The sequence below is a fragment of the Rhinatrema bivittatum genome, chromosome 1 (assembly GCF_901001135.1).
Source record: "Rhinatrema bivittatum chromosome 1, aRhiBiv1.1, whole genome shotgun sequence".
Taxonomy (NCBI): Eukaryota; Metazoa; Chordata; class Amphibia; order Gymnophiona; family Rhinatrematidae; genus Rhinatrema; species Rhinatrema bivittatum.
The window spans coordinates 651,197,973-651,211,710 of record NC_042615.1 but is presented as its reverse complement, the minus strand read 5'-3'; the positions used below and the strand labels follow the sequence as shown (position 1 = coordinate 651,211,710).

The window sequence follows — 13,738 nt, the reverse complement described above, 5'->3', positions numbered from 1 at the left end:
CCTGCTGAAGTTATTGACATTGGAAGTTACAGGTTGCACTCAAATCTATATGTTGATCTTTCCAGAATCAATAAAAAGACAACATAGGTTCCAGGGAAAGTTTGATTAATCTAATTCACTTTTTGGAAGTAAATGTTTATTGTAACTTGCATTCTGTAATCCTATTTAAAATGAATCCATATTGACTTAGTGGTTGTATTGAGCGGTAAAAACTTAAGTGTTTCATTATATCAGACAGATGCTAATGAAAAATTTTGATGTATCAATAATCTAAGTATGCTTCTTTACCATATGAATTGTATAGAGTCAAATTACTGCAGTACACATCTGTAACTATCCTAATATCTATCTGACAATTGTTTCAGCCAAAGTTGGTAATCAATTAGCATTGTAAAACTGTCACAATTCAAATCTGTTGGAATTTAAGAAAGCATGTGGCAAACAGAAAGGATCCTTAATGGTAGGGAAGTTAGTACTGAAATGTTAATATATCTGACTTTATAAGTCTAGCCGTTTGGGGCTTCTTATTCTGTGCTAGAGGAGTGAAGGAAAGGGACTTTAATGGTTACGTACCTGTTTCTTTTAAAAACTTGTATGTCTGTCCAGGGATTACTAACTGAAATGTTCATTTATCTGATTTTGTAACATCTTTTTATTAACAATGGTCAAAGTAGTACTTTGGAAATAGCTTGACCATTTTTCTCAAATCCCCCATTACACATTTAGAACAACACTGAAACACTTTACTAAAGTGTATTTTTCTGTTGACTTTTAGTGTCATCGTAATACACCTAGCACTTTTTCTGTTATAGATGGAATATAAATTATTTTAAATAAATCGTGGAGAGGAATACCATCACAAGAATTTGCTGGAACTTCATCTATTATGTATTGGTTTATGCAAGTTAATTAACATTATACTTCACATGTCTCTGAACATCCATTGGCAAAGACCTAATATAGGACCCCCCCCCCCCCCCACACTATTTATAGAATTCACTTTTCACCTTCTCAGACTTCAAAATTTATGTCTTAAACTCCATGTATTGCAGATCTAGTATCTGTCTTCCACATTTCACTTTTCAAGTCATTTTATCAAAATATAACCCTTAACTACTAGGGTTGTTTTTAGTAAAAATAATTTGTGATACTTGCCTATAAATGTGTTTTCAGATATGTGACAAAAAGGGCAAAAGGATACTATTTTTGGCATCGCCCATTTGGACAATGTTACAATATGATGTGAGAGGATCTCCCTAAATTGCTGAACACAACTACAATCCCAGAGACAATGTATTAATGTTGCATTCTCTTGTCCATACTTTAAACATTTACTAGACAGTGGTGAAAAAAGTCATTCTGTGCATAACTGTTCACATAGCACAACATTTTCAGTAGTTTTTATATACTGAAGCATTAATAGTAAACATATCCTCTTGAATAATTTGAACTTTGACGTCTTTTTTTTTCCCAGACATCTGCTAATGCAGGAAATATTTTGTAATCTGTAGCACTGTGTAAAAATTAGACTGGGTAATATACCTTTATTAACTTTATATAATTGCATCAGCCTCTGAAATGCTGGCAAAGAATACTTAAAGACAGCTTGAATAGTTTTGTAATGTAATTTTTTAAATTGATAAGCAAATAAATCTTTTGAAAGTCCAGTTTCAATAAATAATAAATGATTGTATGTGTCCTGGGTTTGGGATCAAGTCATGCAATATCTTAAGTCCTGAAGCCTTAGTTAACTGGATAAGTTTAAATATCACAAATTTTCCATTAATAAGCAGGCTGAGTTATTTACCTCAAACTTGAATTTTTTATACAAAACCTTTTTCTGCTTTGCATGTTGCTTCTGCAGCCATACATACAGCACTTTAAGTGCTACAAATTTAAAAAAAAAAAGGAAACTTTCCTCTCACAGGATGTCAGACTACAAGAAAAAGTCAACAACTGTGAGTGGATTAAACTGCCCATGTGGGGAAAAAGTCATGTTCCTCACTGATGACCATGAATTATGCTACTCCTGTCTAGGACCTGACCAGGACCAGAAAACTTGTGAAACCTGTGAACGGATATCCCAGTGCTCCAGGTCTGTGCATAAATCTGAGTGGCAGTAGATCTGCAATACAGCATCACCTCCTCGGGAAAGCTTTTGAGTTGGAGCTGTTCCAAAACTCCCCCATCGGCGAGGTCCACGGTCACGGGGTGAATTCAGCTGCCCAAATGTCATTGACGTTTAAGCAGCATCACTTTCTTGAGCTGGCCCTATCTGCATCAATGTAGATAACATCAAGCCCATCTCTCTCAGCATTGCCTATGAAGACCTCTTCCCAGCATGTTGTGTCAATGCATTGAAAGACTGATTCATCCACCTAATCTGCATCAAATCACAGTGCACTGATGCATTTGAAGCATGGAGCTTTGACACATCTGAAGAAACTGATGCATTCAATGCTCCTCAAAGCATGGAGCATCGACGCACCTGAAACATGATGCATTGCATCTGAGGCCCAGTCCAAATGCATGACACTCCAAATGCAAGGTGTATCTGTGCACAAAGCTGAGCTGCACCAGATGCATGATGATCAGACACAAGGTTTATCCGCTTATACTACCACCAAGTACGATGCACCGATGCAAGTTTTGCTGACCCACTTGATGCATCTTGATTCTTTTGATATGATCATGTTTTCTCTACATTATTTCCTGGTGTACCCGATGAAGGCCATGATACATTACACCTATTCTGTGCTCCTCGATGTTCTTGATTCTTCTTTCACCCTACAGCCCAAAGAAGCTCAAAATCCTCTATTTCTCCCAAAGATTCTGCATCAACTTCCTGGAATCCAAGAGGAATACCTACACAGATCTACAGCAGAATTAGTAAGGGTACCTTTTATCACCTCCTCCATTGCTGAGATGGCTAACACCCTCAAGGTTTGTACCTGAAGGTCTTTGATTACAAGCACCAGATCCTATCTGTTCAATAGTACTGCTGACCTCAAATCTACCACATATTACAGTGCAAGAACCAGTCCTAGTGTCAGAAGAATATGTTCCTCTGCTAACCCTAGACAAAAGTGCACAGCAGTATTAGTGAGAAATTTCTTTACCTTCCTAGCAAAAGAGACAGATGAAACTCTTCATTCTCTCTTTTCTCCTTTTGCTTTGGCAGTTCCTCAGTCTGGCGTCACAAACTCACCTTTACTTGTGTCCCCACATCAGAACCTCATGTTAGAGGACCTTCCTTGACACACACTATTGCAGTGGAGTCCACCTATTTGGAGGCAATAGACCAGGCTCCTCTTCTGAAATCTCATCAAGAGCGCTGTCCATCTTCACTTTCTTCATCTTGGGAATCCTAGTGAAACCAACCGCTACCTCCACACTCTGATGCAGAATCCACTGGAATACTGTTGGACCTACCTTCCAGATCTTTTGGAGCATTCCTCGTTCCCAAAAGACCTCACTTAGTGAAAAGTTGGCAGCAGCATTAGGTAATCATGTCCATAAGAAGATAGACCCACAGACCAAACTCTTTGGTCTCTTAAAAATTCTGGATACACTGGCAGAATCTGCCCCCTTACCAGCTCATGACACTCTTAAGGCACTACTTTTAAAACTATGAGAAATGCCTATATCTTGCCTCCCCACCTCTAGAAAACTGTATCTTAATTTTCCAGAATTTGGCATGGTATTACAACATCAATCTGTTGTAATAGAATCAGCTGTGAAGAAAGCAAAGAAAACACAAATTTAGTCCAACTCCTCACCTAGGAAAGATAATAAACTTGAGGATGGTTTCGGCAGAAGAACATTCCAGAGTGCAATGCTCTTTGCATACATTGTCATTCATCAATTCTATATGATACATTATATTCATAACTGTCTTCAAAAGTTGAAACCCTACTTACCTGCTTCTGAACAGAATTCCATCCCTCAGTCATTTTGGGATATTGAGGAAGTGGTTTGACACCTGCTTCATTTTGTCTGAGTCCTTTGACTCTGAGCATTTATTGGAACATGTCACATGGCATTCCTATGAGCCATCAGAGAGGATTATTTATTATTATTATTTAATACATTTATATACCGTTTCACCAAGTACAAGAGATGACCGAAGCGGTTTACAATATTTTCAAAAAGAAAATTAAAATGTAAATTTAATAAAAATAAAAACACAAATGAGAAAACTAAAAAAAAACAAAAGTTACATCAAAACATCATGATCAATAGCAAACAAAACAAAATAAAAATAAGAAATAGAGTTAACTTTTTTTTTTTGTATTATGTTTTTAATTACCTTCTGCCTTTACCTTTCTTCCAGCTTTTAAGCTTCCAAGTTTTTTTACTCCTTGTTAAATGTAACTTTGCCTTATTCACTTCTCTTGTTAATTACTTTTATTTATTGCTTCAGTTATACCCTTGTTTTATGTAAACCGATCCGATATGGTTATTACTATGAAGGTCGGTATAAAAAAGTGTTAAATAAATAAATAACTTTAACATTAATTTATAAATAGAAATTTAAAACAAAACAATTTACAGAATTTATTTGATTTTTTCGACAGCTGAGTGACTAACCTATCTAAAGGTCTATACAGTATGTAGATTACTGAAAGCTTCTTTGAAAAAATGAGTTTTTAGGGCTTTTTTAAATTCTTTTTTATTGTAAATTTGCCTTAAGGAGTCAGGCAAGGCGTTCCACAGTATAGGTCCCGCAACTGAAAATGCTCTTTGTTTGGTGACATTTAAGACAGCCTTTTTTACTGAAGGGCCTTCCAGAAGATTTTTTTCTTTTGATCCCAATGCTTGGCGGCAACCTTTTTGGAGAGAAACTCTGAGAAATGATCTCACAGATAAAGGACCAACCTGCCTAGCCACATTGTCCTTATTATCCATTCAAATGTCCATACTTTCACCTACTTCAGTATTGACCTTTTCAACAGTACCAGCCGCATCCTCTTCCAGTACAGTGTCAACAACTTCTGGCTAGACCTAGAAGAAAGGGAATGCCGTCAAAAACAACTAATCAGATGCAGCCTAAGCTAGGGCCCTTTTTTTTATTCCATTGTCCAATCCCTATATTTCTTTTCTGGTAGCAGGACAAATTCAGCATTTTCTCCACCAGTGGTAACAAATAAGCAAGGACTCTTGGGTTCTCAGCATTGTGTAGCATAAAAATTGGTTGTATTTCTCCCATCTTCCACCCCTTCCCCACTGTCTGCCGTCCTGACTAGATCCTTCTCATCTCCCTCAGATTCATCTGGAAGTGCAATCTCATCTGCATCACCAAGCAATAGAGATCTGAGACCAACCCCTCTTAGACACCTGCCCCCCCCCCCCCTGCACCTTAGCATACTATCAAAAAGAATATTTTTGTATACAATAATCTGCTGTAAATATGTTAATCTCTGCAACTGGTATTTTATAATCTGCTGTAAATAACTTCTACTCAGTTATGGTTACTCCTATCTACCTTCTTTGCTGCTCTCTCCTCTTCCTCTCTGTCTATCCCACCCTCCCCCCCCCCCCCCCCGCTCCCTTTTCTCTTGCCTGCTCCATCCCCCTACCCCTGTTTTTTGTAATTTCCTCCTGTCTCCGGTTCATTGTGAACCAGCGTGATGTGCCCCATGAACACCGGTATATTAAAAGCTGTTAAATAAATAAATAAAGATTTTCCCTACATTGTAGCACCAGCAGGGTTTCTAGTCTAGATATTTTCTTATCCCCTAAAGTTGGTGGGATTGCAACCAATTCTGGACCTGTGGCTCATCCACAAGCAAATCCTCTGGGAGAAATTCAAAGTAAACTCTCTATCAGCACAATTCTATCATTCATTCAACATGATGAATAGATGTTTTCCTAGCGTGTAGCAGATGGACTCAGGACCAATGAGTATAGTGTACTCCTGCTAGCAGTTGGAGACGGATCAGATTTCAATCTGACGTCAGCCCCTAGTACATATACACTGGCAGGAAGTGCAGCTCTTCAGTATTTTCCGTCTCCATAGCAGTTAGGGACTACCTGCACGCTCTCACGCGTTAGATCAAATTCAAAGAAGAAAACCCAAAATTTAAGGAAGAAAACCTACCTGAAGACGAGCCCTGCTCTCCTGCGGTGATACCCTCGGGTCCCTCCCCCAGTTGAGATTCCCGAGGTGATTTCCGTGGTCCCTCTGAGGTGAGCCTTGGTCCGGCGGCCGAATCACAGCGAGGACCTAGCCCCCGATCCTTCGGGCGCGGCTGAGAGGCAGCGGGTGCACCCTCGAGCGCGGCGGTGAAGGTATTTGCCCTCTCCCCCCACAGCCGGAGACTGCCCGGGATGAAACCAGGAAGCGCCGAAGACAAGGTAAGGTAGAAATCTTCTACTTGAATCCAGTCTCCGAGGATCGAGGAGGAGCACAGGTCACCGACCGGGACCAGTGCCACCGGGTTGATCCGCCCTAGCAGGGCCAGGCCCTGGCTATTCCAAGAGTCTGCCCATGTGGAGACTCTCCGAGGGGGTCGCCATATTGCCCGCGTGCTCGCTGTCGCCATCTTGGCCTACTTGCCACGCCGTTCGCCTCCGAGCGCACATCTTCGAGTCAGGCGCACAAAGCACTTGTGCGCATAGACTTATGTGCGCATAAATCCTTGCACGCATAACTTGCACGCACAGAGCCGAGCGCATATCTATGGCACAGCCACGCGTACAACTCACTCGCTCATTTTAAGCTCACCGGAGCGCATAAGATTTACGCGCCGACAGCCATGGCACCCCCAGCAACAGAAATTAAAGCGCAAGGCCTCTGCCCAGCATGCCACATCAGAGCCACACAAAGCAAGGAGGCAGACGCCCTGGGTGCGCAGTGCGAGGAGGCCCTGGGAGATCCAGCTCAGGGCCAGTCCTACCCAGGGCCGAGTTCTAGCTCCTCAGGGGGCACCCTGGACCTAGCCCGGGGGACCCCCCCCACAGACGGGGACCCCCAAGGAACCAGCGCCCCCTCGGCTTTGATCCAGCATCGATATCATGGGTGGAGTTCTTCAAGGGGGTTCATGCCTTTGTTCAAATGCGCACCACTCTCCCAGTGGAGGGAGGAGCTGCGCTCAAGGATGCACATGACCGACGTCTGGAGTCCATTCTCAAACAGTCATTTGACGTTGCTGCTATGTCTCTACAAATTGCGGCCTGCTGCACCATGGTGACACATGCCTGCTTATCACAAACCAGGAACAACACCCCGGGAGAAGACATGGAACCAGCAATATCATTCCTAACGGACGCTGCCTCCGATCTAGTGCGCATAGCGGCTAGAGGAGTGTCATCTGCGGTGGCTGCCAGGAGGCAACTCTGGCTCCGAAGCTGGTCGGCTGACGCATCTTCCAAAACGCGCCTCACAAGGCTGCCCTTCAAAGGATCCCTCCTGTTCAGCAGCGAACTAGAGAAACTGGCCGACAAATGGGGCGAGTCCCCATTGCCGCGACTACCGGAAGATAAGACGAAGAGAAACCAGCATCCCTTCCCCAGGTCCTCCAGGGGCAGAAATTCGCAGTGCTTCAATCCTTACAGGAGCAACTATCAAGTGCCCCGCCCTACAGGCAGGAACCAGTCCTTTCAGACCAAGCACAACAAGAGGGGAGCCAGCTCGGGTATGGGCCCCAGCTGCACCCCACAATGAGATTCAGCCGACCCATCCAAGGGAAGAAGCCATAGGGGGCAGACTAGCTCTATTTTACCACAGATGGGTCGAAATAACCTCGGACAAGTGGGTCCTAGCCATCATTCGGGAGGGGTACTACCTGGATTTCCTACGAACCTCTCTGGACAAGTTCGTGGAGTCCCTCTGCCACGACCCCCTCCAAGAGGGCGGCAGTGGAAGCTACACAGTCCAGACTACTGGCTCTCGAGGCCATAACCCCAGTGCCTCCACAGGAATTAAATACTGGCCATTATTCCATTCATTTTATCATTCCATTCATTTTATCATGTATATCGTTTATATATATATATCATTCCATTCATTTTATCATGTATATCGTTTAACCATTTATTCTTTCCTTTTTCTTCCTCTTCACCAAGTTCTGCCACCCTTGTATCATGTATATCGTTTACATATTGTATATCATGTATATCATGTATATCGTTTATGTATCATGTATATCGTTATATATTGTATCATGTATATCGTTTAACCATTTATTCTTTCCTTTTTCTTCCTCTTCACCAAGTTCTGCCACCCTTGTTAATTGTAACTGTACTTTCGGTCACCTGAGTTCTAGTTTGATGTATTTAATGCACTCCCGTTTCATGTAAACCAGCAAGATATGTTCTCATGATTGCCGGTATATAAAAACCTTAAATAAATAAATAAATAAAAATAAAATTCCCAAGAAAGAGGGAACATTCAGGCCCATTCTGGACCTCAAGTCGGTCAACCGCCACCTCAGGATCCCTCGCTTCCACATGGAAACCCTACCATCCGTTATAAGGGCGATACAACCAGGAGAGTTTCTTACATCCCTGGATCTTGCGGAGGCCGACCTGAACATCCCCATTCATCAGGAACATCAGCGCTACCTACGCTTCAAAGTCCTGAACCGTCACTACCAGTTCCGAGCACTACCCTACGGGTTAGCCACAGCCCCCCGGACGTTCACCAAGGTAATAGTGGTGGTGGCGGCAACACTGAGGAAGGAAGAAATCCTCGTTCACCCTTACCTGGACGATTGGCTGATCAGAGCAAAGTCACCGGAGGAAAGCCGCCAAGCAACCAGCAGAGTCATAACTCTACTGGAAAGCCTAGGATGGGTAGTCAACACAAACAAAAGTTCCCTACAGCCCTCACAGTCGCTGGAATACCTAGGAGTCCGATTCGACACCAAAGAGGACAAGGTCTGGCTGCAAACCTTGCTGAACGATCCTCGTCCCACAGCATGGGATTACCTGCAAGTCCTCGGGCTAATGGCATCCACACTGGAAGTTGTGCCATGGGCGCGAGTCCACATGAGGCCCCTACAGCGCTCACTCCTATCACGGTGGAGCCCATGGTCCCAGAACTACACCGTACATCTATCACTCCCGGGCAGAGTTTGGACCCAGCTATGGTGGTGGCTGCAGGCCAGCCACATGAGCCGGGGATCAAGACTATCCTCCCCAACCTGGACCCTACTCACCACAGATGCCAGTCTATGAGGATGGGGAGCACACTGCGAGGAGCTAACTGCCCAAGGGCAGTGGAACGCAGAAGAGGCGGGATGGAACATCAACCGCCTGGAAGCGTGGGCAGTTAGACTAGCCTGCCTGCGGTTCGCTCACAGACTTCGAAACAAAGCGGTCAGAGTAATGTCGGATAATGCCACGACAGTGGCTTACATCAACCGGCAGGGGGGAACAGAAGCCAACAGGTGTCCCTAGAAATAGACCCCCTGATGGTGTGGACGGAAGCAAACCTCCAGGATATCTCTGCTGTCCACATCGCCGGGAAAGACATCATCATAGCAGACTTCCTCAGCAGGGAAAGTCTAGACCCAGGAGAATGGAGGCTGTCGGCCGCAGCCTTCCAATTGATAGTGAATCGGTGGGGGACACCGGATATAGACCTTCTGGCAAACAGATCCAACGCCCAAGTATCCAGATACTTCAGCTGCAGATGGGAACCGCAGTCCCAAGGGATCGATGCCCTGGTACAGACCTGGCCACCGGGGCCTCTACTATACGCCTTCCCGTCGTGGCCCATATTGGGCTCGATCATTCACAAGATACAACTACACAAGGGACTAGTTCTTCTGGTGGCTCTGGATTGGCCAAGAAGACCCTGGTACACAGACATGAGAAGACTGCTGGCAGGGAACCCTCTTCCCCTGCCCCCACACAGGGACCTGCTACAACAAGGTCCGATCCTTCACGAGGACCTAGCTCAATTCTCTCTTACGGTCTGGCCATTGAGAGGGCCCGCCTGAGAGAGAGCGGATACTCGGGGGCGGTAATCGACACTCTCCGCCAAGCACGCAAGTTTTCCATATCGTTAACGTACATAAGGATCTGGAGAGTATTTGAAGCCTGGTGCGAAGACCACAACATCAAGCCACACTCATTTAAAGTTCCCGTGATCCTGGAATTCTTACAGAATGGACTACAGAAAGGTCTGTCCCTCAACTCCATCAAGGTACAAATGGCCGCATTGTCATGCTACGGCTCCAAGAGCGAGGGCGACAGTATAGCTTCTCACCCAGATGTGTCACGCTTCCTGAAAGGAGTCAAACACATTTGCCCACCACTAAAGTGGCCGGTACCTCTGTGGAACCTCAATCTCATTTTGGACGTCCTAGTGGGAACTGCCTTCAGACCCCTCTGAGGCCTGTCCCTCCGCCTGTTAACCTTAAAGACGGTGTTTTTGCTGGCGGTGTGTTCAGCCCGCCGCATATCAGAACTATAAGCACTGTCCTGCTGTGAACCATTCCTCAGGCTCACCCCGGAGTCCATCCAACTACGCACGGTTCCCTCCTTCCTCCCCAAAGTGGTCTCACACTTCCATCTTAACCAGACCATCTCACTACCAACGACGGATGGCTTGAAGAATTCGGAAGAACTCCGTAGTCTACGCCACCTCAACATCGGCAGACTCCTATCCAGATACCTGGAAATGTCCGAACCAGTACGAAAAATGGACCACCTTTTCATCCTTCACAGCGGAAAGAGACAAGGGGAAGCGGCCTCGCGGGCAACCAACGTCCGTTGGATCAAGGAAGTCATGAAGGCGGCCTACGTAGAAGCTGGCAAGCCACCACCTCTACAGGTCAAGGCCCATTCTACCAGAGCCCTGGCAGTATCCTGGGCAGAAAATAGAATGCTGTCACCTGCCGAGATCTGCAGGATGGCTTCATGGTCCTCCATCCATACCTTCTCCAGATTCTACCGTCTGGACGTTCAGGCTCGGGAGGACAAGGCATTTACAAGGGCAATACTAAGTGGGTCACGGGCAGCCTCCCACCCGGTTCGGGAGTAGCTTTTATACATCCCATTGGTCCTGAGTCCATCTGCTACACGCTAGGAAATGGAGAAATTACTTACCTGATAATTTCGTTTTCCTTAGTGTAGACAGATGGACTCAGCATCTCACCCTTGGCTGCTGTCTCGCATGCTCTTTCAAATGATTCAAGGGTAAGCCATGTTTTCATTTACCTAGGGCATCCACCCTACCGGGTGTCGACGCTTTCCAGTTGAGTACGCTGGCGGTCTCCAGCTATAGTCAATCAACCAGTTCAAATTAATCAAGTTTTAACGTTTAACCAAGTTATGAAGTTATCCAAATTAACCAAATTATTAAGTTAATCAATCAGTCAGTCAGTCACACATCTATCCACAATGCTTTTCGAGGAGAATACTGAAGAGCTGCACTTCCTGCAGGGGTATATGTACTAGGGGCTGATGTCAGATTGAAATCTGATCCATCTCCAACTGCTAGCAGGAGTACACTATACCCATTGGTCCTGAGTCCATCTGTCTACACTAAGGAAAATGAAATTATCAGGTAAGTAATTTCTCCAATTTCCTGGTTCTCAAAAGCACCTATGCTCATATTCAATCCATCCAGCCCAGTGGCATTACCTGCAGTCCTAAGTGGATTAATCCTACTACCAGTACAAAGTCCTTCCCTTTGACCTCTCCTCTGCCCCTAGAGTCTCTACCAAAAGCCTTTCAATAGTAGCAGTGCATCTGTCACCAGGGCATTCAGGTTTTCCCAGGCTTATCACACAAAATTCAAGAGATGATGTCCTCCTTTCTCTGTACGGTATAAGACTGTACATTTTCTCCAGGGCTTAGGTTTTCTCATCGACTTTGAGAAGTCTAACCTGTAACCCATACAGAACCTTCCATTCATAGGAGCCTGCATAGACTTCTTACTTCAGAAAGTGTTCCTGCCCAGTGATCAGAGGTTGACCATGATCACTGGGGAGACCCAAGATGGCTGCCACACGGTGAACACGGAAGCGAACTAGCTCCGCATTTTTACTTCTACTACCTTGCTTAAGATTTCCCCGAGAGTATTTCTTCTTATTTTTCAATTTCGTACACTAAGCGCAAGGTAAGGATAAGAGAGGTTTTGGCCTCGGCTCCGGTACCATCTTTTCGTCAGACGCAGATCGAAGAAGCGTTTCCTGGTTTGCAGAATGGAAGAGGGAGAGAATTAAAAACGGGAAACTCCTCCTCCCATGGGTATTTGTGAATGCAGGCTTATGGAACTGCAGCTTCCCTGGCGGCCAGTTCTCATTTGAGCAGGAAGTCTAACAGAGCAGGAGGAACCTGCTAGACTGAAAGAAAAAAAAATAAAAGAATAAACCAAGGATTAGGTTTTCAAAGGAACTACAGCTAAGATTACCATTGGGGACAGCACCTAAATAAACAGTTGCAGGGCATGTCCATCATTATGCTCATTTTCTACTTGAATTCAAGTTTTATGGCTTTGAGACTGGAAAGTATTATGTTGAGATTTTATTTCACCCCATTTATGTCTGTGTTTTATTTTGTGACACTCAGGAATTGAGGCAGTGCACTATATCAGACTCTGAAATGCTTATACGCTGATAACATCAAATTCAGAATTATTTACATTAATATTTTTCTGTTGTCTAGAGACGTAAAGGAAAACGTAAGAATTCAAAATTATATGTTTTTCATGTAAATTAATTCTTTATGTACAAACAAAGAGTGGAGGCCTGTAACAAAATGAGTAATAGAGCAGGGAAAAGGGTGACGAACCTACTGGGCTTTTGAAGGGCAATCTGCTCCCATTTCAGTCTTCTCAGTTCGCTCATCAAACACAGAATGTATAACTTGAATGTTGCTGGTGCTGCATAATTTTCTGAGATTGCTAGAACAAGCCTGCTGCTGTGGGAGGCATCCATAGTATCTTACGGTAGCACTTGATGAGGGAAGTCTCTGACTGCTTCCTGATTCATTAGATTTTCTCAACGTGGAGGATTTTTCTTCCTCAACAAGATTCTTCATGAGACCCACCATAACGTTAATATAGAGTGTCTATTCAAATACATAAAAATTATCATTACAATTTTTTTTTAGTTTTGGGTGGTTCCACGTTAGGTCCTTGTGGCCCTCAAACAGGCCTGGGCTTCAGGATAGACATGTTGGATATGCACTGGATATATATGCATGCATTGGTGCAAGAAGCAGGCTAATTTGTATGTTTTGGTTACAGCGAAAATCAGACCTGTTTGAGGGTGATGGGGACCAGAGCTGAGAACTGCATTATGGTATGATTGAGAGTGAATAACAACAAGATATTGCACTTACTTCCTTTGACATTATTTCACAATGCAAATTGTAAATGGATAAAGAACTACATCAGTTCTGGAGGGTAATTAATGATATTAGTTAAGATCAGTATGGTATAAGAATTAAATGCTGCAGAAGACACACATATTGCAACTGGATTTGAACCAGTAGTGCTCAAACCAGTCCTAGGACATCTTCTAGCCAGTCAGATTTTCAGAATAGTCCTAATATATTGGTTCTCAAGCTAGTCCTCAGCTACATCTAGTCAGTTGGGTTTTCAGGATATCCACAATAAATATGCATATGAGAGATTTGCATATAATGGAGGCAGTACATGCAAATCTATCTTATGTATATTCATTGTGGGTATCCTGAAAAAATGACCACTAGGTAGGTCCCAAGGACTACCTAGTGAGGTTGAGAACTACTACCATAATGAATTAGCATGTTCGATATA

The 13,738-nt window shown here is 44.0% G+C and overlaps 1 protein-coding gene across 1 annotated transcript in view; it reads right to left on the bottom strand.

Moving 5' to 3' along the window:
- Positions 1–4,716: 4,716 nt before the first annotated feature.
- Positions 4,717–13,738, bottom strand: part of SPATA9 (spermatogenesis associated 9) — a 50,691-nt gene continuing 41,669 nt past the window's right edge. The window contains exons 5-6 of the mRNA XM_029573026.1: positions 12,748–13,026; positions 4,717–5,004 (exon numbers count right to left, since the gene is read on the bottom strand). Coding sequence (XP_029428886.1) covers positions 12,748–13,026 — 279 coding nt within the window. The 3' untranslated portion in view covers positions 4,717–5,004. The remainder of the gene's footprint in view (positions 5,005–12,747; positions 13,027–13,738) is intronic.